Source organism: Macrosteles quadrilineatus, unplaced genomic scaffold (genome assembly GCF_028750875.1).
Source record: "Macrosteles quadrilineatus isolate MER2022 unplaced genomic scaffold, UCM_ALF_1.0 Scaffold_4__1_contigs__length_99947679, whole genome shotgun sequence".
Classification (NCBI taxonomy): domain Eukaryota; kingdom Metazoa; phylum Arthropoda; class Insecta; order Hemiptera; family Cicadellidae; genus Macrosteles; species Macrosteles quadrilineatus.
The window spans coordinates 82,708,897-82,735,664 of NW_026542597.1; the positions used below are offsets into that span (position 1 = coordinate 82,708,897).

The window sequence follows — 26,768 nt, forward strand, 5'->3', positions numbered from 1 at the left end:
AATTATTTTTTTTAAAGCAGCTACAAATGCTTTGGTGTGTATTTTAAGCTGAATGTGAATGAAGAGTGAGTTGTTACTGACTAATACCAGCTGTTTCTTTATTAATAGCCCAATGATAAAGGAAAGCTGAGCCCTGACTCTATAGAACATTTTATTTCAGATCTTGGCTACGCTGGGAGTCGGTGACTTATTCAACGCCTCCGCAGACCTGAGCGAGCTCACAGGGTCCCCAGGTATCCAGCTAGACGACGCAGTTCACAAGGCCAAGATACAAGTAGACGAGGAAGGAACGACAGCCGCAGCCGCCACTGCATTCTTTACCTTCCGCTCGTCTCGGCCGCTTGATGTCGCAATGTTTATCTGCAACCATCCGTTCGTCTATCTGCTCTACGACGCGCAGAGCCAAACCATCTTGTTCACCGGAGTCTATAGTTCCCCTCCCCCTAGCTCATAGTTTGACCAGAGAAATTTTAATCTATGGATTTTACAAATCATTTTATTATTGAGTTATACTTAAAAGTTGACTTACTTGTGTATTTCATCACTAAGGCATCACGCGCTTTGCCACACAAGTTCAAGTTTAGCCGAAAATGAGCGATAAGCCAAATTTAGCTCGTGTGAAGAACTATTTTTGTCGTACTACACCGTTCGAATTAGTTTTTTAATTTGGTTCCATTTTAGTTTTTGCGCATTACACCAATCACTGTTATTAAAATATTAAAATATTTGGTCTTTTCAATTGCGTTGGGCAATTTTAGGTACAGCTTAAAAAGCAACCACAGTGACAAAAAAATAAAATAGTGAAAATCTAACCTCATGGTTGTTATACATAGACAGCCATTCGGCAAAAAGGGATAATAAGAAATAATAGTGTACTTCAGACTTCAGAGCGACTGTGACAATAATAGTCGCATAATATACGATCATGAGACTATAATAGACCAATAATAGCAATCAATAACTACTTTCGATAGGGTATATAAGAATATACATAACGAAAGATTACAAGTGAGAAAAATGTACAGCTATCCTTGATTTTGATTGATTCTTTTTTTCAACTAGGGATGAAAGGAACCAATTTATTTCTGCAAGAATGTAATGAAATGACAAAAAATGGCTTAAATTAACTTTCTCGATGACTTAATGATCAAACAGAAATAAATTGTTATGATTTTTGAAACTTTTAGTTATTTTGTTTTTATGTGTGGACGATTGAACTTATTTTATGAACGACAATTATCTGATAGTGATAAGTAATTGTTGTAGGTAAGTTATAAATTGTAAATACACAAAAAGGGAATTCCATAAATGTACTTACTGTAGTACAAATAGTTGTAAGACTAGGCCTATTTAGTTATTACTTGTGACTAAAATTTTAGATATAAGTAACCCTTTAGTAAAAACTATTACTAGATAAGATAAATCCTATGAATAATAAATCTGAATTATATTTTTTTAAAGAATCTCTAGAAATATTGTAGTGTTAGTTTTGCACTGTGATATTGCAAGTTGAAACAGGAAGGAATTTTCTCCAAGTTAAAATCTCAAGGAGGCACTGTATATTGTTTAAGTTGTCAGGTTTTAAGATTGCTCTTTATTTATTTAAGAACCAAAGTTGTAAAATAACCTTTTTATGTTTTTGTTAAATAAAAACATAACTTAACACTCAAGTGTTACATTATTTTAACCCAGTGTGGTAGAAATAGGTTAAATGAACTACGGAGTAACAATATAACTTTTTAATATATTGTGTGTATATAGCCCAAATATAACAATTATTAAAATATATGTCATATAACTTAACAACTATATTTCCAACTCGACTGTTTTTTCACTGATTTTGCCTTCATATTTCTTTAGTACAGGCAGAACTTCGTCTCGCAAAAACTCGGATACCTGAAATAAAACAATGTAATTGTTAAGAACCATAAAAACGTTTCATGTTGGTATTGCAGCAGTTCGTTCCTAATATGAGAAAAAAAAAACTAACGTTTAACAAATGTTAAACAGTTCTAAGTTCTAGGAGTTTATATACCTGTTCCGGAGCACGTCCCACAAAAGTGGATGGGTCCAGTAGGTTGTCCAGCTGGTCAAGAATGTTCTGGAAGTAAGGATGTCGCTTGATCCTGTCCACAAGGTCGTTGTCAAGTCCGTCCCTCTTGACGGCCATCCCAGCCTCTTGGGACAACACCCTGATATGCTCGTGACAAACCTGTGCATATCATACTCAATGTAGTGTTTGGAGATAGGGGCGAAGAAGATTGAAAACTTTAACAGAATTTATATTTTGTTAAATTTGTTGTTGGGGAAAGTTAATTTATTTTACCTATGACCGTTTTTTAAAGTAGCCATTTCAGTTCAGTTTGAAGAATTTAAAAGTTTCACATAACAGCATTGTTTACTTTCATAACAGCATAGTACTCATAACAACACAGGTAACAGAACGATGAGGTTCAAGGATTGAGAGAGAAGAAGTAAAATTTTAATGATTCAAACTTCAACTAATCAGCTGTTAAATATATAACAACAACAACACTAATACACCACTAATATACCACAGCATGAGCTCGATGGCCAATTTGATTGTTGAGTGGTGCAATTAGTGTTTGGTACAATGTTTAGTTGTATGAGTATGTATGTTCAGTGGCAATGAGAGGTTATAAAGGAAAACATACACTCTCTTAAAAGTTATGAGTAGTGATTTTTAGTAATTAAAACACTGTCGTAGGTAAAGTAGTGTACCTACTAGAAGTAAACACTCGTAGAGTTTAAGGCTTAAATTTTCTACTGGTGTCGTTAACACTATCTTTACCCAATCGTTGCGTAAACTACTATATTAGTGGTTTGAAAATTATAGAGGTATAGAGAACGGAATTTTACAACATGTAATTAATATCTAGGTTGGGTTAGTTATCAAAGTACGAGACCCTTATAATAACTAGGCTCACAACGCATGATTTGAAATTACTTTAGTGGAGTTTTAAATAATTTGTGTGAATTAGTCAACTAAATGTATTTTGTTGCTTGGATTTGTTTCAATCCAGTAAATGTTTTTCAGTTTGTTTTAATCCTCTTCTCCTATGATAGCTATGGCACATTTTGTTTCTTGGAGTTTTGCTTTTGTACCAATGGTAACAAGCATCTAACAAGTAAATATCACACAAACTGTAGTTTCAACTATGAGTTGTTACTCTCCCCTGGTATCTAATGCAATGGATATTCTCATCACAAAAGAAAAAACAAAAATGTTGAAAAGACAAGTAAGTAGTTACTAACCTGTCTATCTCCCCCCGCCGTGACCACAGCCATGATGATGTTCTCGGTGCTCATGAAAGGCAATTCTTGGCGTACATGGCGCTCTATCACCTTGGGGTAGACAACCAGTCCTTCCACGATGTTCTGACAAGTCATCAGTACACTGTCTGCAGCTAGGAACGCCTCTGACAGAGTCAACCTCCTGTAAAATTCCAGGAATTGAGCTCAGAACGCATTTGAAAATGTCAGGTGCCTGAAATATTCCATGATTTTGCTCCAGATTTATATTAGAACATTTTTATATTTATTTATTATATTTTCTTATTTGAGTAGGTACAGTAAACCTTCGATGGTTCGACACTCGATAGTTCAACACTCCTTGTAGTTCGACATGGGCTGAGCTATTTTGTCAAGTGATATAATGGTTACCATTGTACCTTGGATTTGCCCATCCACATAGACTACAGATCTGTGTGTGGAACGTATCCAGCAAAGCAAGGGGTGAGCCGGTACAGTACAAAGGTGAACTGTACTGATAAAAGTTAATTGTAAATTAATTAAATTAATAAATAAATTAAAATAATAAATAAATTAAATTAATAAATTAAGTAAATTAATTTGTAATTTATTGTTGACTTGAGACTAATGAAGAGTGAAATTGTTAAGCTTTTTAGTATTTAATAAATTTGGGGTTTATTTATATATAGGCCTAAAACTTGTGTTTTTACTTTTCTGTATATTAAACTCCATTTACTCACTATAGTTCGAGATTTCAATAGTTCGACACCAGTCAATAGTTCATTCAGTGGTGTCTAACTATTGAGGTTCTACTGTACTAGAAAATAGTTTTAAGCGTTTACAATAGGTACCAGAAAAATACACTGTAAGGCTTATAAAATTAAGTGTAAATAACTTATGAAAAACAAAAAAGTTTGACTATCTCAAGGACAATTTATTACACAAATATGGTTTGCATTTTTTTAAATGCAACGTTTCCTCCAACACTGCCATTCATTTGATTCAACTAAATGGATGTTAGAACTTAAAGAAAATCCAATTGGCTGATTAGGAGTATTATGTACAGGGATATGAATCAGCTAGCTTACATGGTATTTAAGAGTCAATTACATTGGCATTACTGGCATTAGCTTTGGTAACACACATAAAACACATAACACAAAAATAATCAAGATATTTCGTCCCTGTTGGGGACTTCATCAGAAGAAAGAAGACTGGCAGTTTAAGTTCGAATTTAAAAGATCCATTACAATGCTGCCAACTGTAGTTTAAGTTTAAATAAAATTCCTGTTGCTATGCCCATCTATATACATACATATTAAAATTTCTGTGAAAAATATGAAGCTAGCTGAGGAAAAGGGTGGGTGGATTATCTTAAGTTAAGGTTAGGAGGGTTTCTGGAGTCAGTAATGTATTGATAAGCTAGGTCCCACCTTCTGAGTAGGGAGCTGTTGTGTTAGAACTATTGGATGCATCCAGTATTTTAACAGTAAATCAATTCTAAAACACACCTGTTAGCACTATCATCAAGAGTCCGCTCCATCCATTGAGTGGCAGCCGTATTGAGTGCAGAGTTTTGCAGTGTGATCAGGTGACGTGCAAGAGCGCACACTCTCTCCGAGCGCATGGGATTGCGTTTGTAAGCCATTGCGCTCGACCCGATCTGAGTGCTCTCAAACGGTTCTTCCACCTCTTTCATGTGAGCCAGCAGCCTTAGATCTGAGCACATCTGGAAGTGAAATAAACATTGCAAGTTATTGAAAATTAACAAAATTAAAATACAATTATTGAATAATCATAGTAATATTCAGTCATCTTCACTCACTTTTCTTATTTTCGTTATATGTCCACACACTTTTTTTGGTCAAGTCAAGTCTGTCACAGTTTAAAGGTTGTTCTTGTGGAGATTGACAGCCTCATTTTTCTTGTGCTTGTAGTTGAACAGTAGATACTTGAATGCTTATCTGCATCCTAGCCTCCACTCCACCAATTCCTACTATTTCCTCTTCAGATAAGAAGACTTTCACTCTCCAGTAAAATGCTAGACCAGTAAATGGGTTAGCCACTCACCATCTTGGTGTACGGGTAATTTTAGTCGTCTGTTCAAATTTATATTATTTCTAGAGGCTAGAGGCTGTAACACTATCTTAGAACTATCTTACCTTGTGCACAGTAGCTCCTAGACTAGCCAAAACTGCTACACATTCCACATCAACCTTCCTAGTGTACGTTTGGCCACAGATGGTGAAAGCTGAAGGAAATCCTGCCTTCTCTGTCACCAGACGGTCTAGAGCCTTCACCTTCTCACCATTACCTAAAAGAACAACAGTTATCCTTCATAAAGATCATAGTATGAAAAACTAAATGATAAAAAGGACTTTAATAGAGACAGTATCTATGTTATCTTGAGTAAAATACTGGCTACAACAATTCAATTGAACCACGGTATTTCAAACTAACATGGACTGTACCCCGTAAGGATAAGCGGGAATTCAGAATAAAGTGATTGTCACAATTGCGTATGATGTTATTTTGGTGTTATTTACGCCATTGGAATTTTTCACAATTTTTGTGAGTGGTCCAAACCCTGGTCTTGTGACTTAACGTCGCCCTTTTGTTACATACCATCATTAATTGATATCCCAATAAATAAATGGCATCTTGGTCCAGCAACGACAACTAGTGTATTGAACACGTTCATAAAGACATATCTAACATTGCCAACTTTCACGGTTATATCAACATTTGAGGTGTCATCTACAGAATCTCCATTTATGGTATTCACAAAAAGGTGTTCATCTTCAAGCACATCATTACTTGATTCAAGGAAATTACTGTACAGGCAAATTTCAAGTACCTTGGTGACGTTTGTGAAATCATAGCCAGAATATCTCGGCGGTGTTGCTAACATCACAAACAGCGATATCGCAAACTTTGCTGCTAGCTCCTTCAATGTTCGTGGTGACATTGCAAAATATTCCAACATTTGTGACAACTTCACTAAGTTGTACTAACGATTTTAAGTAAAATATTTCAACCTTAAGTTTGAAATAGGGAGTTTGTTAAATAGCAGGGTTTGCAAAAACAGGACTCTGCCGTTTATGAGACATCTATTTCAGCCAGGTTCAATGTGGTAGTGTTACTTACCATTAAAGAGAGCCATGAAGGAGGCCTGAGTGCCTGTGGTGCCCTTGACCCCTCTGAACCTGAGGTCCTCCCTTGCTCTGGACAAGGCTCTCTCATCCATCAGTAGATCTTGTAGCCACAGACAGGCACGCTTGCCAACTGTCGTCAGCTGGGCCGGCCTGAAACAAAATTTCATTGGCGAATCTGCCGAGAAACATTCTAGTTGTTACTGAAAAAGTTGGTTAACAAATTGTTACGGTAAAACTCATATGACCACCTCAAGACCGAGTGTAGACCAGATAATGGTTTGGCCGAAAAAATTAACCACCAGATAGAAAGGCAAATAAGCCTTAATTTACACTATAATTATCAACTAATTCTAAATAAAATAAGCTACAGTTGAACCTCTATAAGACGAATTTCAAGGGGTATGGGAAAAATTTGTACTATAGAGGTATTCTTAATAAAGAGGGTCGTTTTATCAAGGTTTAATGCTGCTGTTATTCTTCTTATAGAGGTTTCTCCTCGCTCCAAGGTTTCTCCAAACAATGACTGAGGAAGGAGGAGGGATGGGTGGGTGTTTCATGTTGAGACAAGCTTCTGTTTGTTTTGAAAACTACGTACTATGGAGGTTAAGATTATGATAAATTCGTCTTATAGAGGTCACGTTTGTCTTGTAGAGGTTTTGTGCTAAGAATATTCGTTGTATAGAGGTTAATCAGTCCTAGCCCATGTCACAAACAAATTCGTCTTATGGAGGTTTTTAACTTAATTACTACGTTGTAGAGAGGTGTTTTTAGCATTGACCTATATGAAAGTGTCAAGGGGATCAAAAAAAAAAATTTGTCTTATCGAGGAATTAGTTTTATCGAGGTTCGTACAAACGAGGTTCAACTGTATAATCTAATTTTAGATTGTTTGTTGGAATTGTCTGGGTAGCCGTGTGGTTATAGTCCTTGACTTCAAATATGAAGGTCGCTGGTTCGATTCCAAGCATATCCTTATTGTACCCAGATGTCATTTGTCATAGGGCTATCAATTGATGATGCTATCTAACAAAAAGGGTAAACGTTTATATAGCAATGTTAACCAGGGTTTAGACTGTTCCCTTGTGAACAGACAACCTTCCTTCCTTGTGAGCGTACTTTCTGAAGTAATTGAGGATTAAAAAACAGGTTGATAAAATCTCAAGAAGATCGTGAATATGCAAATTCATTAAGATATTACAAAACTAAATATACTAACTGGAGATGTGTAAAGCCAAGGGTAGGAAGGCTCTTGTAAGAGTCTGCAAACTTAGCCAGACGACTGATGCAGCTCGCCAGCTTGGGGAGGAGGACGTCAAACGCATCTCGCAAAATGATCAGGTCCTGAAACAGCATTGAAAATTGAGCTGGTTACAAATTCATTCAGTTGATTCGTGCAGAACGGTTAAAGATATTGAAACTTATAATTGTACATGAGTTTACAGGTATATTAAATCCAAGTCTTAGCCAGGATTCGAGCCCATCCAAATTAAAAGGATAGCTTTTATGATTAAAAACGTCCACATATAAAGAATAAAACCGTTTCTGGTTTGAAAGCAAAAAAGCAATCACTAGAACTACTGCTTGTCTGCCGCCAAATTACCCAGAAATGTCAAAGCATTAAGCACAGAGCAATGATCTGATGCTGGATTTCCCATGTCTAAAGAAATAAAACGCATGTGTTACTAGATGGTTATGTGTTATGTCAACCTTCAGAAAATGTTTAAGCACTTTTTGCTAGCTTGAAACTTGGGCCTAATATCCTTTATCAATGGGCCCTTGATAAGTGATTCTAGATAAAGAAATAGCTTGTCTAGTTTTCAGGACGTCCACCAATACAACAACACAGTCATCTCCTGAAGATCAAGATTTGACAATACACTTAATAGTGTGTCAATGACATGATAAAATAATGAACTATTGTCTCTAAGATTAGTTTTCTACGATGCTGATACACCAAGGTTAGGATTTTAACTTTCTTTACTGACTAAGATCAGCTGGTTATTTAGTCAAGATTACTTTAAAAGCCCAATGATCGAGGACAGCTGGGTTGATTTTTTATTTAAACTATTTTCACAGATTTTTCTCACGATTGAACCGGTAACCTTCTGACTACCAGGTGACCACTAATCTACTACTAATTAGCTACTCAGCTGATCACAAGATTATCACCCTAAAAAAGGTTATGAATAACAACACTCACAGTATTATCCCCCACATAGCAGGAAGTTGCACCCAGATGGATGATAGGAGCAGCTAGAGGACAAGCCTTGGCGAACACGTGGACGTGAGCCATCACATCGTGCCGTGTCAGCTTCTCTTCTTCCGCAGCCGCTGCAAAGTCTATGTCCTCCACGTGGGACTTCATCTCTGCTATCTGGGCATCTGTAATCTGCAGTCCCAGCTCCTACAACAGCAGATGTGAGGAATATAAGTGGGAATAGTGGTAAACTAGCATTGACTTTTGTATAGAGAAGTAGATAGACTTGCCATTTACCAGCTGTAGCCATTTTATTCCTTCAAGTCGAACATAGTTAAATAAGCCATTAAAGAGTAAGCTTCAGCCGTTCATCTTTATATTAGTTTTAGCAAATTTCCCATATGGGAAATACGCTATTACTGTATGTCTCATGGTAAGACCTGTCCCCGGGACCGATTTAATTTTTCTTTCTGAGGTCACCTGAGGTCAAAAACACAATCCCTTCAAATTCATATATATATATATGTGTGTGTGTCCGTTTGCACGATAACTTGAGCAAAACTAACCCGATTTTGATTAAATTTGGTACAAACGTGTAAACCTACATTTATTAGAATGAGTTTGCGAACCTGAACCAGAATGATCAAACAATGGGAACGGGTGATTTATGTGTTTTTGTTTAGGGTTATTTAGAATAAACACAATAATTATGTTATTTTAAATGTGGTATATGTATTGAAGTATTTTATTAAACAACAACTACAATAGCTACATGGTTTAGGTTTCCGTGTTTCATGTAACATTTTTACCAAAATTATGCATACAATGTTAAGGTTCTGTTCTATTATTCATTGAAAAAAATTGTAAATCTGTTCAATTACTCAAACTTTTATATACAATACTATGATGTCTGATGTGAGTACTACAAATAACTGTAATGTGTACTAGTCTCATGGGAAACAGTATGATTCACACAATGTTTTGGTTTGATTGCAAATGATGTAAATTTGTTCAATTACAAGCTTTAATATACAACAAACTTATGTCTGATGTACTGAATGATCCTACAAATAATTAGAATGTGTACTACAAATTCTCATGGGACATGATAAGATTCACCCAATGTTTACGTTCTGTTTTATTGATCAGTGATTGGAAATGTAAAATAACCCTGACGTCCAAATATCAAAGTACCTAATGACAAAGAGGGGTACTGCAATGTCTCATGAATCACTCCAATGTTTTGTAGTGATTGTGTGAGTAAGCAGGTACAGGTACTAGATGAGCTGCCACACCTATCCTAGCCTTATCTGTGATGCAAGTACTCCTAGTTTATCAGTACACCAGTGAACTCCAAAGTACCACAGTGTGTCACGTACAACCTCCAACATGCCGAGTATAGCGTCAATAGCAACCATCGTCATCAAAGTGGTCAAATTGGTAAATATCAAAATCTCTTGTATTGGAAGTAATAACGTCAATATTTAGTATTTTTAATTTAAATTTCAAATTCACAACTATATAAAAATTTGTTGTAGTGGTCATTGAACCATTATAATTGAAGTGTTGTAGTTAAAACGTCTAATTAGTAGTATCTATAGTTAGCGTCAAATTTATGATATTGGTAGTTAACGTTTAACTTGACTTTAATTTAAACTCTAAAGGTTATTGTTGTGCACACAAATCGAAAAATGTTAGTAAAATGTGAATGGGAAAGAATAATGTTTCAGAGAAGGTTTATCGAAAGCAAAACTAAGTAGTATCCCAGATAAGACAAACTTAAGTTACAAACTAAATGCAGATTTTCCTAGTTACCAAATACGTCTGCGTGTTTCCACACTTGATTCTTCCCCCAAGGGTAAAGCAATTTTCCTAGCTATCAAATTCAGCAGAAGCTGCACCCAGGAACCTCAGGCACTACTCAAAGCAAAAACTCGCAGAGCATTCACGATTCTGCAGCCATATTCTGCAGTTAGGAAAAGCCGCCTCTATTTTTATAATAACACTATATAAACCACTTATTTTTAGTTCTCCTCCTACAAAATTTGCACTTAAACTATTATTTGCAACAGAAATCCTGCAATGTCATGAGTTCGACATTTTTGTACTAACTACATCAATTAAACAAAATATTGGGGCCTATGGGTATCATATTGTTTTACTAATGTGTAAACTGAAATATTTGTAAAATATTGCATAAATGGATTTTTTTTAATTCTCTGACAAGAAGCAACATTATACTCATACACATGACTCCATCTTTAAATATAATACGTGAAGGCCATGTTTAAGTAATGTTTTGTAGAAACAAAACACTACTCCTCCGTAAATAATGGACGGATTTTTACAAACGATGTGTCAAAATTAAGTATTTTTTGTATAGACGCCCCCTTTCACCAATTTCTGCAATAACAGTCCTCAGGCTTTGCCCCACGGGCCATCAAAATCCCAATGTATTTCTTATTAAGAAAAGATTATGTTTACTTAAACAGACAAATAATTTGTAATAATTACTATACAGCTGTTCGTAGTAAATACATGATACAAACAAGAGCGTTCGTTTTCAGTTTGGATAACTGGAGTGGAGTGAGCATTAGTTTTCAGAGTGAGTTCAGTTTGTCTATAGTTTCAATAACTGAAGTGGAGTGATTGATTATTTATCTTTGAGTTGACTCTTTTAAGTCATCGAAAATTATGACTGTTATTCGCTTTGAAATAACGCCTGCAACATTTTGCAATTGGTCGAATTCGAGCAATAGGTGCACTAGTTGTTACTAATAACTGATGAAAAAACCAATTCAACTGTTAATTAAGTGACACATAAATTGTTTTATGGAGAGGAAGTATGAAATACATCTGGTATTTAACAGGGGTATCCAACTAAAGCATGCTAAATCAAATGTCAAATTAAAAAAATTGTAGACAAACTAAAAGCGATTATACTGTTTTTATTTTAGTTTCATTAACATTCTATTTCGCTTTTAAAATACTTTTGGTTTTATTTCATCTGGAAATCAAGTGTATGTACTAGGCAGGTGTTCTGCTTGGCTTATCAGAGTCAAGAGGATTATCATCTGTTATCAGGCACTCCCTGTCTTATCTTTGTTCTACTATGTCTCATAATATTACCTCATTGAACCTTCAAACCTCATAACTAAACCAGCTGACCCAGAATGACTTATTAACAAAAACTCTAATTTAACAGTTATTCTCAGTATGGTTATTCTATTAATGCACTTGCTCTGGGGGTTGTTCCTTAAACAATGACTAATAAAGTTGAATCAGCTGTTTACATTGTTGAATTAAATGTTTGATTTTAGCAATGTTACCCTAATTACCTTCTAGGACATTCATAGACTTAGCACAGAATGGTTTTTTATAAACTCACGTCCCGATATTCTAAAAATATGATAGTAACATGGTTAAAGCTAATACAGCAGTTTTTCCACACGACCAAAACAAAAGTAATTCTTACAGGGTTGAGAAAGTTTTGTTTTATCCCACTTCCATATAACCAAAATTCATGTTATATACTCCGAGTGATCTTTTTTATGTATCATGTTTAAATAGCTCTCTAAACCTTCCAAATAATAATGTGCATAATAGATGATTTAATCAATACCGGTTAACTTTTATATGGAAGTAAAATAAAATATCAAATCAAGCGCCAGAGCCAAAAATTCTTTTTGATCCGAAATCCCTTGCACAGTCTAAAAATCCTGTTCCCAAATAAAAATCCTTTATATGGAAGCAAAGAATACCACCTATTCTATAGGCTAGTTGAAAACAAAAACGGAATAATAAAAAAATATTAAACAGATAATTCAACTTCACCTTAGCATTTTAATCCTTAAAATACAATAAGTTTTATTAGGTACTAAACTTATATTTTTTTGTAAACACAAGTTGTATTGTGTGAGAGAGCGAACTCAAGGTCCCGGAACGTCAACTGAAGTTTATTGCGTATCAAAATAAAATTATTGTACATATTAAACTAATAATATGTTTTGTGTGTTTTATTTTGTTTGAACACCTGTATTTGATTTTTCAAGACTATTTTAATCAATTAACTGAGTTTATTGTTTCTTTGAATAAGTGTTTAAAAATATATAGAATTCTTCATGCAACCTGTCAAAAAGTTAGTAACTATAGATCTGTTGTGATGACGAAAGCACTGAACGCATATCAAGACACAATGGTTGTTAAGAACAGCCATGAAAATTCATGAGGAACAATATGAAAACAAACACTTCTTAAAAGTTAGACAGCTTAAAGAGTTCCCTTAGTATTTAATGATAGCTTGAGTTATGATATATTTAACTTAACACGTCTTCATAAAACTCAGATGAAACTATAAAAATTGTTAATTTTTACTCTGGTTACAGATCATCAACATAATCATCTTGTTGATGTATCGATTTGGCTACGGCGGAGCATTCTTGGGTGTTGGTGGAACATGGAACCTAAACGAAGAGAAAAATCCCGACGCAGAAATAATAGCATCGGGAGTATTTGTGGGTTTCTTCATCTACACAACCGTCACTTTGATATCTTACTGCTTTGGAACAACAGGGCAGAAAAAGACCCTTGTGGTAAGTTAAAACAAAATTGGAACTTTTATAATCTTGCACCAGGGGATTTTTCAGTGGTCATGTTTCTCGCTAATATGACGTTTTACGCTCAGCCTTGCTTACTTGACGTTTGGTTTGGTTCGGTACACACGACAATGATTTTTAAAAGACTAGATGGAGATCTGTGCGTTTATCAAGTATAGAAAATATCGTTGTATAACTCAAAACTACTACAGGGTGTTTTTTTAACACCGTGAGACACTTTTTACGTCATAGAAAGTTTACGTTGGTATCCCTGCTCTCTTTACTTCATTGCCGATCAGCTGATATGCATTGTTGCATCTATGAGGTTTAGTGTTATTGAGATTTATTGTAAATAAGACTCAACACGGTGTTTTCACAAGCTCGAAGAGTACACGTATTGTAGTAGAATAAATTAAAAGTAAATTATGGATTTTAAGCCAAGGGTTGAAATTCAATTTCTTCATGTAATTCCAGTACCTAAAAAATCAGCTATTTATTGATTTGTTAATGGAAACCGGATCTGTAGGAAAAAACGTAGACCTTCAAAACATACTCTATTTGAGCTTGTGAGAATAGCATGTTGAGTCTTATCTACAATAAATTCCCAATAACACTAAACCTCAGAGATAACTGACTATGCAACAACACATATCAGCTGATCGGCAAGAAAATGTAGAGAAGAGTGGGATAGGTACCAACATAAGCTGGTTTTGTCGTTAAACAGTATCTTACAGTGCTTGTAATTTGGGTTGCATTTTGACTAAAAAACACAGTATTTAAAAGTAAAAATTATTATAAAACACGTTTTTAGTGGTTAAACACAAAACTTCTGAGTAATAAGGGGTAAATGTTGACAAAATGTTACCCATTTTGTAGTTTTCTATGTTTGCAGAATGCCAAGGTGACAATCATATTAAAGCTTAACCTTACCCAAGTGATTTAAAGGGCTGAGGGAGTCAAGTTCTTTTTCTTGCAACATTTGCGGTTGTCTGAACATAGTTGCCCATGTAACAATTGATTATGGACCGAACCGGGCTAGCAGAGCTAAATTACCCGATTCCAGAAGGCAGGCTGAGTTGCTATCACAGAAAGTCTAAGTAAGCCTCAACGACAAAATTGTCCTTACTTTGCCAATGCATGATTATGTCTGAACTTAGTCTTAGTATACTTGTTTGCCTCTTAAACAAAAGATCACTATTTCTCCGCTAATTCATCAACTGACTGAATGGCACACATTTAAAAATAGCAAATTCTACTTCTGGACAGAGCCGGATTAAGGTTTGTTCAAAAGGTGCGGCTGCTCAGGGCCTTGCACCTTGGGGCCCACACGTTGGTAAAAACACACAGAAAATATTAAAAGTCTTAGCTAAAAAGCATCACGATTGTTATCCCAATAGTGAGAGATAATGGCAGATGTTACCGTGATTGCAATGATCATACTATGAGCATGAGCAACAATATGGTGTTTGGGGGAGGGGGGGTTAACAAATTTTACTAATAATAACCTGCACTACCTAAGACTGACTTTGCTTCTGGACACTGTAAATTTTACATTATATATTCTCCCAAGCAAAATCAATCCTTGGTAACTGATGTAATTCTAATTTGCCTCCGTTAAAATTTTTAAATGGTTTACTTTGGATACAGTTAAAAAATCTTCTGAACATTTAAGTATACCTAACTCATGAGCATTATACGGCGATCTTTATTTATTATTCTCATCCAAACAATATATTAACTTTATTAACAATTTCCAGGATATCATCATGAACTTTGTGGGCACCGTGATGTTCGTGGCGGTCGGAGGAGTGGCGCTACACTATTGGACCGGCTACCAGAACGAACACAAATACGTGACCGTCAGTAGTGAGAAGCAGATCGGAATCGCCGTTGGATGTCTATGCATAGTCTCTGGAGCTATCTACTTGGTCGATACAGTCCTTTCTGTAATACACTTCGCTAAGGACTTTGACTTCAAGTGATAAATTAAGTCCTCTATAGACATTGATTAGAAGACTTCAACGGATCCACTTATTGGTGGTATTTGCTACAAATTCACTGAAGACTTTTCTATTGTCTGCACCCCACGCTTAATCCATTCATGGGGACGATTCACTAAATGTATTACTTATCCTATAAGTTTTATAAATACAGTGGAACCTTTATAAGACCCTCGATAACAAGTCGCCCTTGATAACAAGTGTCATTTTCAAAACCCTTAAAATTATTCCACCCCTAATCACACATTATTACAAACCTCGATAAGAAGTCAACCTTAACAAGTCTTATATTTTACAATCCCCACGAGAGTCTTGTTATCAAGGTTCTACTGTATTTCAAATTATGTTGAGTTTTAATCATTTTAAATTGAAAACTAATTTTACGGCTGATTTTGGTACTGAAATATTTCTTAAATTTGAATTTAGTTGAAAAAATAGCATACACTACAAAACGCTTTTAAAGATTTTGTAAATATCATACATATTGTTGTTACAGTATGAATATAGTGATAATTTAGTTGATCCCAAGTACTATTTCACATTAAATCCATTTGTGGTATGGTTTTTGTCAAATTCATTTAGTAAAAGAAAAAATTTAACTTTCAGGAAAGGTTTATCAAACTGAAATCCATAAGAAAGTCATTTTATTTCAAAATTACGATTTTACTATTCAACTACAAAAATTTAACCTATTTTTTATTAATTAGCTTATTAGACTTTACATCATCGATAATTAGGAACTTATTTGTGAACTATTGAGATGATAAGATTTATCTAAGTGTTATTGAGACAGATAGCAAGATGATTGAAAAACAAATATTGAAGCTCTCTTCTAATTCATGTACCAAATTCACCAAAGATTTTACACAAAATTTAATTTTACTATACTAACAAAAAGCTAAAGGCAGTAGGCTACCTAATCAAAAACTTTCATTATATTAATTTTACTTTATCAAAGGATAGGTTTTAGAATAATATTAAGAAAATACAGGTTTTTTTATCAGTTTTTTTACATCTTAAGTTGGTGATTTGTCTATTAACAGATGAAATGTTTGTTGATGAATTAGCACAAGATAAATTGAGCAATTTATTCTCAGTCTCTAAAACTACAATTCCCAAGTACAGTAGTACAATAATTAGTTGTTTATACATATTTTTTACGTTTACTTTTTATATACACTGTGCATTGTATTTGTATGTACAATCATTTTATTGCATTTGTTTTGATAATTTTAGTTGCAACTAGTTTAATAGTAACTATTTAGACACAAGGTAATTAGTTTTAGAATAATTGTCATGTTTTATATTTGTGATAATAAACTAATAAAGTACCCCCGCCGCAGCAAATCTGCCGTCTAAGCGAATTTCCATTTGCCTGAAATGATTTTCAATCAATCTATTTAAATAACATTAGGTTTAACGAGTACCTAGTAGGTTTGCTGCTACAAGGAAACTAATAAAGTGTGTTTTTAAGTAAAATAATTATAGCTTAGTGTAAAATCAATAAATTTGCCAAGTTTGGTCAAAATATATGTACATAAACAAGCAAACTACAACATTATACAATATTCTCCATAAGAATAACATAGGAATTTAAAATTTAAAATTTTTTGAGTTTCCTCCGTAACCAATAACCGTACAAAAACACTTTGATATACTAAATTACTTGTTTCTTAAAGCTCTTTAAGAAGGCCTGGAGAGAAATTGGGAAATTTTATGTTTTGAGGGTCAAAAATTAGAAAAACCTATTTTTACCCCATAAAACCTCGTTCCCATGGTCTGATCACGCTGGTTCGCAAACTCATTCAAGTTCATCCCACCTTACACCTTCAAACTAAATTTCATCAAAATCGGACAAAAATTACTCAAGTTATGGTGTTCACGGACACTAATTATTTTTAATAATTAAGTGTTAGATTTTGAAGCCCAGCTTACACATCAGATCTACTTTTTACGTACAAATGAAACTATAACTGCATAGTATATCTTTGTTATTAAGCCAACAATTAATTTTTGACATAAAATACCATGTACATAAAAAAATGTTATAATGTCGTTATGTACAATAAAGTTTTGTATATTGTCTATTATCATTCACTATTTTTAGCGAAAGCTACGATTTAATATCAAACTTTGCATAAAATGTGTATCGGAAAATATTAAAACCCAATAGAAGTGTTCAATTTGATCAAAAATAAAAAATATTGATTAACTTCAAAGGGAAACCTAATTTATTTCAATGGTAGCCAAGTGATTTAACAATTTTAATTTGTGTTCAAAGAAGAGCTTGCTTTTGGTTATGTTTCGAACTAGCAACAATGAAGTTTAATTAGATGAGTTTAATGAAATTTTTCCAACCAAAATCCATACAATATGTTACATTTTTGTCAGAGACGTTTTTCTTGTTACATCAGAAAACTGGTCAAAAAGTACCCACAGTATTACTCAACTGAACAATTTTAACACAGTGTAGCAAGGCAAAACACCGAAAAAGGAAAAGCAAACACTTTTTGTCAACAGGAAGTATTGCGAAACCGGAATTATCTTTAACCACCCCCACAATCTCCGCCACGTGCCACAGGGGCGGAATGGAACCAATCGCAAGAATTATCCGAGAAAAACTATCGCTATCTGGGTTAGGTTTTCACAATTTCTCGTCGTCGCCGTGAAAATCGATTGACGCGCCCCGGGAAAGCGGAGATCCGCGGGAAGAATTGGCGGGACCAGCTGTAGTGTCGCAGCGGCCCACGCACACGCATCAGCTGTTCAACAATCAATCAGCTGTTAGTGACGCGATGGCCAACGACGACAGGACACTCGCTGAATCCTTCATCGGCGCTTCGCCGTTCCTTATCAAAGTACTTGAATTGGTAAGTAGAAACATTATTTGAGTGATTTTTGTTATTTAGTAGGCTATTTAATACTTTTTACGAAATCCTTATATCGTTGAACTGTGTGTAAAAAACATATGGAGTGAGAATAGATCGTTTTTATAAAGATTTGTATTGGTTAATAAAGAACATTAGGTTGTAATGGCTAATATAGTCCAAAGTATATAGTATTATTCGAATATATGTAAACAGACATGTAGTAATGTTTTATTTCTTTAAGCATGACAATGGAATGCAATTGGATGTACAAAACATATTGAATTCATTTAAAGAATACATTAAATGGACCATATATCACTAAGTCTCCAATAAACTGTCGTCAATGATTGTTAGTGCTTTTAAGTCGAATATGCTTTCTATGTACTCGTAAGATAGGCTATCAATACATTCTGTTAGAGGGTATGCTTCTAGAAATAACACAACTATATTCTTTTACCGTGGAATATTTCGATTAACGTAATATAAATAAATATTTATGCTCACAGAAGACAATCGTTTTACTTTTTTATGGTCAGAGTTCCCTAGTATCCGTTCCCTTGGTCTTGATAAGAAAATCGCTTTTAATAGTAGTAAAAAAAAATTGTGTTGCTTAATCAAATTATAAGACACACGTTATGATCAAGTAACAAAAAGAGGCAATTTTAACATTTTTTATTATCACAGTTGAATTAATTCTAAAGTTAATTTAACTAATTGGTCCCTATAATTAAAACTGTTAAACACTATCTTCCCTTTAATCTAACATACACCAACAAATCAGAAAATGGACCACAAAATACCACGCTAGCAACAAGTTGTGTTCGAATATTTGGATATATTGGATATGTTCGGATATTGGATACAATATTTCGGAGTTGATATCTGTTAGCGACTATAATAGGAGTAACGTACGGTACCAGCTAAACGTTACGCACTTATGTGCTAATGACGTTTAACGATTCAAGTAAACAAAGATTGCGTTATGAAACTGTGACGGACGTTCGGGCACGTCACTCAACTAAACAATGTGTTGAATAATTCAAATGAATATCAAATGAATATTAGTGTTTGAATAGGTTTGCATTTTTTTTCAACGATTTTTTTAAATGAACGTTTTAAAAAATCTATTGAAGATAGGCCTAAATGTTTTTGAATTAATAAGCGTATTTTGTATAAAAAATATACTATTTTTATTCTTAACCATTCTAACACAATACTGTACAATCCAACTAAACTTATTGGAGTTTGAAAACAAGTGAATTTTTTCACAAATAAATAAAAATACATTTAGATTTTAGCACGAATATTAGAAAAATACCGGTATGGATCATAAACATAAACAAATGACGTTTTAGGCCCGAAAGTAAACAAAACCCATATCCTAATAGCGTTAATTAACATATGGTTTTGTTTACTTTCGGGCCAAAAACGTAATTTGTTTATGTTTATGATCCACACCGGGTCTTTTGGATTTTAGCAAAACAATTTGTTCGAACATGTTTGCTAGAAGACAAGAGGTTTTTCTATTGGTTCGAGTTAATGTAGTAGATCTTTTTCTCATGTTCAATAATTTTCAGCTTAGTTATATTTTTCAGTAAAATTTTTGAAGATTTACTATATGTATATACCGGTGTTTTCCGGTATATTGATATGTATATATAAATTGATATTTATCCATAATAACCAAGCATGTAAAAATCTTCTAAACATAACAAGAGAATTAATGAATAAATCTAAGACAAATAATCAATTGCTGATTCCAATTTTTAACAATTCAGAGTTCAGTGGCCTATAAAGAAATAATTCATTACTAAACACTAAACGGTAGTAGTAACTAACTGCATTTCATATCCAAGAACCCTTCAAAACACAGAATGTTTCAACCATCAAATAATACGACAGACAAAGAAAGCTACGTAGTTAGAGACGAGCTAAAGAGGGTAGGAAATAATTAGATAATTGGAAGTCAATAGGAGACGATCTCTAATTGGTGTCAATCAACCAATTAGAAACTAGTAAAAACACTATTATATGTAGGCCTACAACCATGTGGGAACGTTTTCTAACACATTAACAGACAAATACAATTTGGTCAAGAAACAAGGGAAATGTGTTTTGAAGTCGCTAACATAGACCTAAAATAAATAAGTACTTTACATATATTCTTCATTTACGTAAATTTTGTAAAAAATGTATGTCTGTACATATGTTTTATTTTGTTTGATTTGACAAACCATCCATCCGATTACAGCAAAATTTCGAAAAATTGTTATATACATGCAATAAAACAGTGGAGATATCGTTGATTATAGAAAATGTTTAGAGGTCTATAATGAAGTGTGGTAGTGTACATGTTGTTTTTGCATTAGCTGGTAAATGCCTACGTTAAGGCCCTATTAAGGCCCTGACACATCGTTATAATAAATCAAACAAATTGAAATGACCTTTAAATCTTGCACGTTGTTGTTTTATCAAGGCTAATATAAAAAATTAAAAATTATTTGAAATTTAAGTAAGATAAAATTTTTTTTTATTACATGAGGGGGAAACACAATAAAATAAAATAGTTATGAGTCTCGTAGGGTTGAGAGTTTAAGCAACTAGTATTAGCTACCAACAAATCAACATACTCTCTTGTCACATACTCTCTAATTTGTCTTACCAAGTGTGGTTCAGAGATTCCTAAAATTTGTATTATGCCTTATTTTCCTTGAATGAATGAGTCCAAAATGTCTATTAGTTAGCTTAACAAATTCTATACCCGCTGTTAAAATTCTCTTTCCGAAAGCCATGATGCTCTTTGTAAAGTACAACTGGTTATTTTCCAGATATCTAGCAAGCTAAATATAAACTAAACGCTCATAAATTTAGGAAAAGCAGGTAAAATTGAGATTTGGCGATAGTGTGATAGGTCTTTAAGATAACCTTTTTTAAATATGGGAATAACCTTAGCTAACTTTAATTTTGATGGGAATATGCCTGAAATGAGAGCGGAGTTTAAGTGTGTTAATGGTTTTTATATGAACATTTTTTTTATTAGAGTAATTGGTATTTTATTATGGTCAGAAGAAATTTAACTTTCAAATAAAAGCAATTTTTTTTTAATTTATGGTCCTCAATTCACAGTCCTGTTTAGAAGATGGTGAGAAAATACCTTTGACCCATTGTTCATTGATCAAACCTCAAAGTAATAACACTGATCAACTAAAAGCACAAAAATAGTAGTTCTACGCTTGACACCAGGCTGTAGCATATATCAAGTATAGCAATCAGCTTTTGTTGTTGATTTATACTCGCATAAATAGTTGTCGCCTAATTGAAAGTTTTGTACTCTTGCATCAAACATGTCAGCTTTTTGAGCTTTAATGGTTAATTAACACCATATTTTGTGTCTATACAGGTGGTAGCCTTGTTGTGTTTGGTGCTGATCTACGTACCGTTCGACAACAGACTCCAGACCAACCTGAACCATGTCGGCATCGTTTACGTCACTTACTGCTGTGCTGTCATTGTAAACGGAGTCCTCATAGGCAGTCACTTACAGGGCGAACGAGTCCCGCAGAAAACTGTGAGTTTCATTCTCTCACAAGATTCTTAGATTAACTAATCAATTAAGATGTGAGAACATATCCTTTTCAAGCATAGCGTCCAAAGAATACCTTTTGATAACTGTTTAAACCTCTTCAATCCTAAGATGTAAGTTGACTACCTGTCACATACTTCACCACCCTCTCCACTACCTATTCCATTGCTACAATGTTAATCACAAAAGTTGTTACTATGAAACTATAATTCTTACAGCAATGGGGGTGGTACCATTTTGTTTAGAACCATAAGAGCCACAACATACTGAATTTCAATTGAAATTGGTCAGCTACGGTATATAAAAAAATAATTTTTCTGATATTTTATATGTTTTTTATGGGAAAATCACATCAATTACAATAAGTTTTTAACCGTTACAGCTATGGGATTGCGTTGTTTTGTTTAGAGTTAAAAGTACTAGGGCTTATAATATACTAAATTTTAATGAACATCGCTCAGGCTGTTTTTTGTATAAATTTTATTTATTTTCATTTTATAGGAAAATCAGAATTTAAAATCAAAATTTCAAAACAATTTTAAAAACGCCTGGAGATACAATGGATTAGTACCCACATGCCAAATTTCATCAAAATCAGACCACAGGTTTGGTCTCTCTGAACCATTGACTATTGATAGTCAAAAGCTCTGAACACACATCCACACACACAGACAGACACACATGAACGCACATAGACATCACTTTGAAAATCACTTTTTTGGGTTTTTGTGTTCAGGGGAACCCAAAACGGATATATCCACCCAAGACTCCAACCCAAATTTTTTTACAAAAACAATACTTTATCCATTTACTATGTAAGCCTATAGGGGGGGAGGGGGGGCGAGAAAGTAAAAATTGTGATTAACCAATCAAATTTCTGTTTCAGCTGTTCATCTTTTCCACAGTGCTAGGGATCCTGTTTTTCATCACAGGCTGCGTAGTCCTTAACGATTGGTGGACTCTGATGCACAGTCTCTACTTCCATCCCCCCAAAACATTCCTTGACATGATGATTTGTTCGGGGATCTTTTCAATACTCAACTCTCTGACCTTCTTCACCGACATTTGGTTAACATACCGGTACGGGTGATGGAGTTTAATTTAAGAGATTTACCAATGTAAGCCCAACTTTTTTATGTAACAGTTAAGATAATTATTTTTGCAATGTAAATATAGTTTCTAAATGTTTATTAAGCTATTAAAGTACAAAAACATTTTGGTTTGGTTAGTAAACTTATTCAACTACCTATACATTCGCTATCAACGGTTCCCAGGACATACGTGTGATGAATGTAAGTGTGAAGACTGAAGACTGATGAAAGGGCATGTTAAAGAAATGACACAGATATAGAAATTTTAACCGACCATAAACACTGATGTTTCTCTTAAAACTTCAGTTATGAAAAAGTATGTTTCCAACCATTTATTATACAAGGGCTGTAGATTATGGTAACTATCGAGGTTTCTTCGCAGCCAATCAAGCTAGTTCGAAACCCTGCAACACTAAGTTCTTCACTTCATCCACTAGCATTGTTGTCTGCCCCCCCCCTCCCCCAAAGGATGATCAGTCTTGTCATAGCCAAAAACAACGTGAGGTAAATTTGATTAACCCACCACCACCGATGAATCTCATTCTGCGAATAGGCACCTGTTTGAAAGAGGTCAATCCCTATGGAAATCTGCCAGTTGATAGATGTATGCAGAAAAGTGTTTGACATAAAAAATGTGCATGATTGGTTCAGGGACCTACAAGAATTTCAGCAGTTGTTCAACAGATTCCATCGAAACAGTGAAGAGAGTTGAGGAAACTTTACGTTCTGATTGGTGTGTTTAAGACTATCAGGATTTACTGTTGTCTTGGTAGTATTTATCGACCTATCAGTTTGGTAACGCTTGTTCAGCCACAACAGACAAATTCCAATAACTTGTCACTGCCAGGAGACTGATGATTGGCCAGTCACAGAAAAATACTACTATAACCCAGAATGCTGACCGCGTGGAGCTTTGCCTGTCAATTCGTAGGCAGCGCCACCAGCATACAATGCACCAGCTTACAATGCACCAGCATACAATGCACCAGCTTACAATGCACCAGCATACAATGCACCAGCATAGCAATGCTGGTGGCGCTGTCTACGAATTGACAGGCAAAGCTCCATGCGGTCAGCATTCTGGGTCATTGCCGTATGTTTTCTGTGCTGCAGGCAGCCTGCATCGTGTAATGTTTACGACCACCTAAGATCTTTCTAAAACTGTTATGAATACTTTCTACGTTAAAACACTGTAATCTTCACATACATCAGGTACATCAGGTAGAGCAAGTCAATGGTGGTTAATGCTTTTTACCACAGCTATCTAAACAAAGTATACCATTTCTACTTGGCAGGAGCGTTGATTTACCTTCTCATTAATTTGGTTATCTTACTACAACAAGAATAATTGACATATAGGGATGGGAACCGGCAACAGGCCATCAGACTCCTTCCAGCCCAATTGGCTTCAACAATTGGTTAGCAAAGCCCAAAAGAATAATATTCATATTAGAAATTATAGGTACTTTTGGTTTACACAGAAAATACCAATGGGTGGGAATTATACCTGTCTAAAACTACTGCCTCGTTAGATTAGGCCTAGCATCTGTTAATACTTTACTAATAGAATCTTTGAAAGATATACTGTGGAGAAATACTGTGTAGATGTTCTGCGACAGAAATGTCTAGAACCATAAATAACTTGACATAACTTTACCTATCTGATTTTATAACCTGAACACAGCTTTTGTTATTAAGTCTTCTTAGCTTAAACTGAAAAATCTTTGGGTGGGAAGTGGGGGATACTAGGGGAGTGAGGGAAGACCCCTGTTGGAGCAGTGTGTGTCTTTCTTTTGAATAATTGTGCTTTATCAGTGGTTTTATCAATTTTCTTAAGTTATAATTGATACCATAGTCTACATACAACCAAAACGCAAGACGAAGCTTATGGAGAGGACTTTCCCACAAAGAGTTTGTAGAGACATTGAGAGGCCTAATAGCTTCGCACTTACCTGTCACGGACATCGCAACTATAGTTCGGCCGCTTAGAAAACGACCTGCGCGCTAATGCTAAACCAATGCTGGAGGAGGTCGCTTTCTAAGCGGCCCAACTATAGGCTATTGTAAATATTAGGCAAACTATAGTAAACTACTAGATGTAAATATTAGGACAATAGAAAGATGGAAAGAAAACCTGGACAATTTGATGTAACTTACTAAAAAGGAAACTAAATTAACACTAAGCTGCATTTCTTGAGCAATCATTGAAAGAGCCGATTTGCAAACTATGGAAACATAGGAAAGTCATAGAACATCACCAAGGAGAAATAGAAATAATGTTTTTGATTTAGAATATGTATAATCGTTATTATGGGCATCCTAAGTAATGTAGCAATGAGTGGGAAGCATTTGTAGAAAACTATAAAAACAATATAGGGTACGCTTTTAAAAATTAATAAGATATTATTTACAAGAAATGTTAATTACAGAATATCGAACTGTTATGTACATCGTGAGTACAGGAGGGCAACGTAGTCGAGACTTGCAAAAATGTCCGTCCTCAAATAACTTAAGCCTAAATATAACCTTGAACCTGTTTAGGTACATGCAATTGATAAAAAGTGTCTTGTTAGGGTGTGGAAACATGATTACGTAAACAGCGTGGTACTTAGGTATTATCCAGAAGGCCACACTTATAGGCCTACAGCGCCCGGTGGTTATGATAGGTTGGTGAGATGACTCAAATGGAATATTTGAATAGTTAAAAGACAGAGTGTTGAAATAAAAGTAAACTGTCTTGTATTAAATCAGAACAGAAAGTAAACATCATTGAATAAAAAACATAACAGGTTGCTATGGTGACAATTAGCTTCATACGTTCATAACAGTTGGGTTGTCATAAATTGAAAGAACATAATTTATTTGATTTACCGGTTCTATTCAAATTTGATATAGCCTAGTATTACAATTAACAACCTTTGAGTTCTGTCTCCCAGGTGGCAGCGATGTCGGTGGGGATTTAAAAAATTGTACCGTATGCGTCGCTGTCTCTAACTGCCACAGGCAGTGACAAGTGATGTGCACGTTCCAGTCAACGACCTCACCTTGGCCTATTTTGCGAGCGAAAGTATGACCCATCTGGTTTTTTTTATTCATACTTAATTAAACAAGAAAAGTCCTACCTAAACTTAAAAATATTCATGTTAGCCTAACCCAACCTAACATAACCACCGCAGTGTGCTGTAAATGGTGGCCTCCGGATAATACCAAAGTACCAACGGCGAACTTGCGGTAAGTACCTAACTTATACTTTTACTTACAATATTTATACTTGTTTCCATTCATATGCAACTTGACAACGCCTATTCCGTTTGATACATATGGTCAATGGCAATAAACTAAGTTATTCTTATTCTCATTGTTATGTGTAGCCAGGCTTGTGTACCTTATTAAGCATAACACACTTTAGAATTTGTGTGAAGCCTTTTGCATCTTCCAGCACTAGATTTACCAAGCTAAATGTCAATTTTTAATATTTTTTTCAACAATGTAATATTTCAACAATTTAGTCCTAGCCTACTGACTAACTTAGTGACTGAAGGTTAGGATACATGGGTTGTTATATAACTTTATACATGGTTACACAAAAGTTATGCCTTAAGGATAATATTTGAGTTCATACCTTTTCAGCCTCAGCAAGGTAAATCCAAAGTTTTCTCCAAGTTGAAAACTTCTTAACTTCACTAAATAAAAACTGCATTTCTTTGGAGGCATAACGACTTGAAAGAGGGGATTTGTAATCCGTAGTCATTTTTAATACAAATTGTTGCGACAAGCAAGTTCAGATAATGAGTTGTACTGTATAACGAATGGCTCACTCCACACTCCACTCAAACAACAGCCAACAGCTCGATAAAAAGACAATTTGAAGAAGAAATGACCGGCGAATCAGTTCTGAAGAAACTCGAATTCGAATAATGTGCGTTTTTGGAGGTTATGTTATGATGACGTACTACTGATATCGTTCCCATCATCCCATCACTAGTTCCCCTAGTTACCGCTAG

General features: G+C 34.6%; 4 protein-coding genes across 4 annotated transcripts in view; 3 read left to right on the top strand and 1 right to left on the bottom strand.

Moving 5' to 3' along the window:
* Window positions 1-1,784, top strand: part of LOC128993388 (serine protease inhibitor 88Ea-like) — a 20,247-nt gene extending 18,463 nt beyond the window's left edge. Inside the window, exon 7 of the mRNA XM_054417263.1 lies at window positions 161-1,784. Coding sequence (XP_054273238.1) covers window positions 161-454 — 294 coding nt within the window. The 3' untranslated portion in view covers window positions 455-1,784. The remainder of the gene's footprint in view (window positions 1-160) is intronic.
* Window positions 1,725-26,628, bottom strand: LOC128993386 (adenylosuccinate lyase). The gene is made up of 9 exons (XM_054417261.1): window positions 26,387-26,628; window positions 8,629-8,832; window positions 7,645-7,769; window positions 6,421-6,578; window positions 5,436-5,587; window positions 4,785-5,002; window positions 3,277-3,457; window positions 2,036-2,212; window positions 1,725-1,896 (listed from the first exon to the last, which is right to left on the bottom strand). Exons 1-9 carry the CDS (start codon window positions 26,513-26,515, stop codon window positions 1,807-1,809), a joined length of 1,434 nt encoding a protein of 477 aa, XP_054273236.1. The 5' UTR covers window positions 26,516-26,628; the 3' UTR covers window positions 1,725-1,806.
* Window positions 9,965-15,848, top strand: LOC128993392 (protein snakeskin). The gene is made up of 3 exons (XM_054417270.1): window positions 9,965-10,065; window positions 13,011-13,217; window positions 14,978-15,848. Exons 1-3 carry the CDS (start codon window positions 10,015-10,017, stop codon window positions 15,200-15,202), a joined length of 483 nt encoding a protein of 160 aa, XP_054273245.1. The 5' UTR covers window positions 9,965-10,014; the 3' UTR covers window positions 15,203-15,848.
* On the top strand, window positions 17,954-22,828 carry LOC128993393 (uncharacterized). Its single transcript, XM_054417271.1, has 3 exons — window positions 17,954-18,090; window positions 21,491-21,658; window positions 22,560-22,828. Exons 1-3 carry the CDS (start codon window positions 18,016-18,018, stop codon window positions 22,761-22,763), a joined length of 447 nt encoding a protein of 148 aa, XP_054273246.1. The 5' UTR covers window positions 17,954-18,015; the 3' UTR covers window positions 22,764-22,828.
* Window positions 26,629-26,768: the final 140 nt, after the last annotated feature.

Excerpts from the sequence above, each read along its gene's own strand:
- LOC128993386 (XM_054417261.1), bottom strand. The coding sequence starts at position 26,515 with ATGACTACGGATTACAAATCCCCTCTTTCAAGTCGTTATGCCTCCAAA. Across the intron at positions 7,770-8,628 it reads GCTATGTGGGGGATAATACT|GACCTGATCATTTTGCGAGA; the intron begins GTGAGTGTTGTT and ends ATGCTGTTTCAG. Across the intron at positions 3,458-4,784 it reads CTTGATGATAGTGCTAACAG|GAGGTTGACTCTGTCAGAGG; the intron begins GTGTGTTTTAGA and ends GGAATTTTACAG.
- LOC128993392 (XM_054417270.1), top strand. The coding sequence starts at position 10,015 with ATGCCGAGTATAGCGTCAATAGCAACCATCGTCATCAAAGTGGTCAAA. Across the intron at positions 10,066-13,010 it reads TCATCAAAGTGGTCAAATTG|ATCATCAACATAATCATCTT; the intron begins GTAAATATCAAA and ends CTCTGGTTACAG. Across the intron at positions 13,218-14,977 it reads GGCAGAAAAAGACCCTTGTG|GATATCATCATGAACTTTGT; the intron begins GTAAGTTAAAAC and ends AACAATTTCCAG.
- LOC128993393 (XM_054417271.1), top strand. The coding sequence starts at position 18,016 with ATGGCCAACGACGACAGGACACTCGCTGAATCCTTCATCGGCGCTTCG. Across the intron at positions 18,091-21,490 it reads TTATCAAAGTACTTGAATTG|GTGGTAGCCTTGTTGTGTTT; the intron begins GTAAGTAGAAAC and ends GTGTCTATACAG. Across the intron at positions 21,659-22,559 it reads AACGAGTCCCGCAGAAAACT|CTGTTCATCTTTTCCACAGT; the intron begins GTGAGTTTCATT and ends TTTCTGTTTCAG.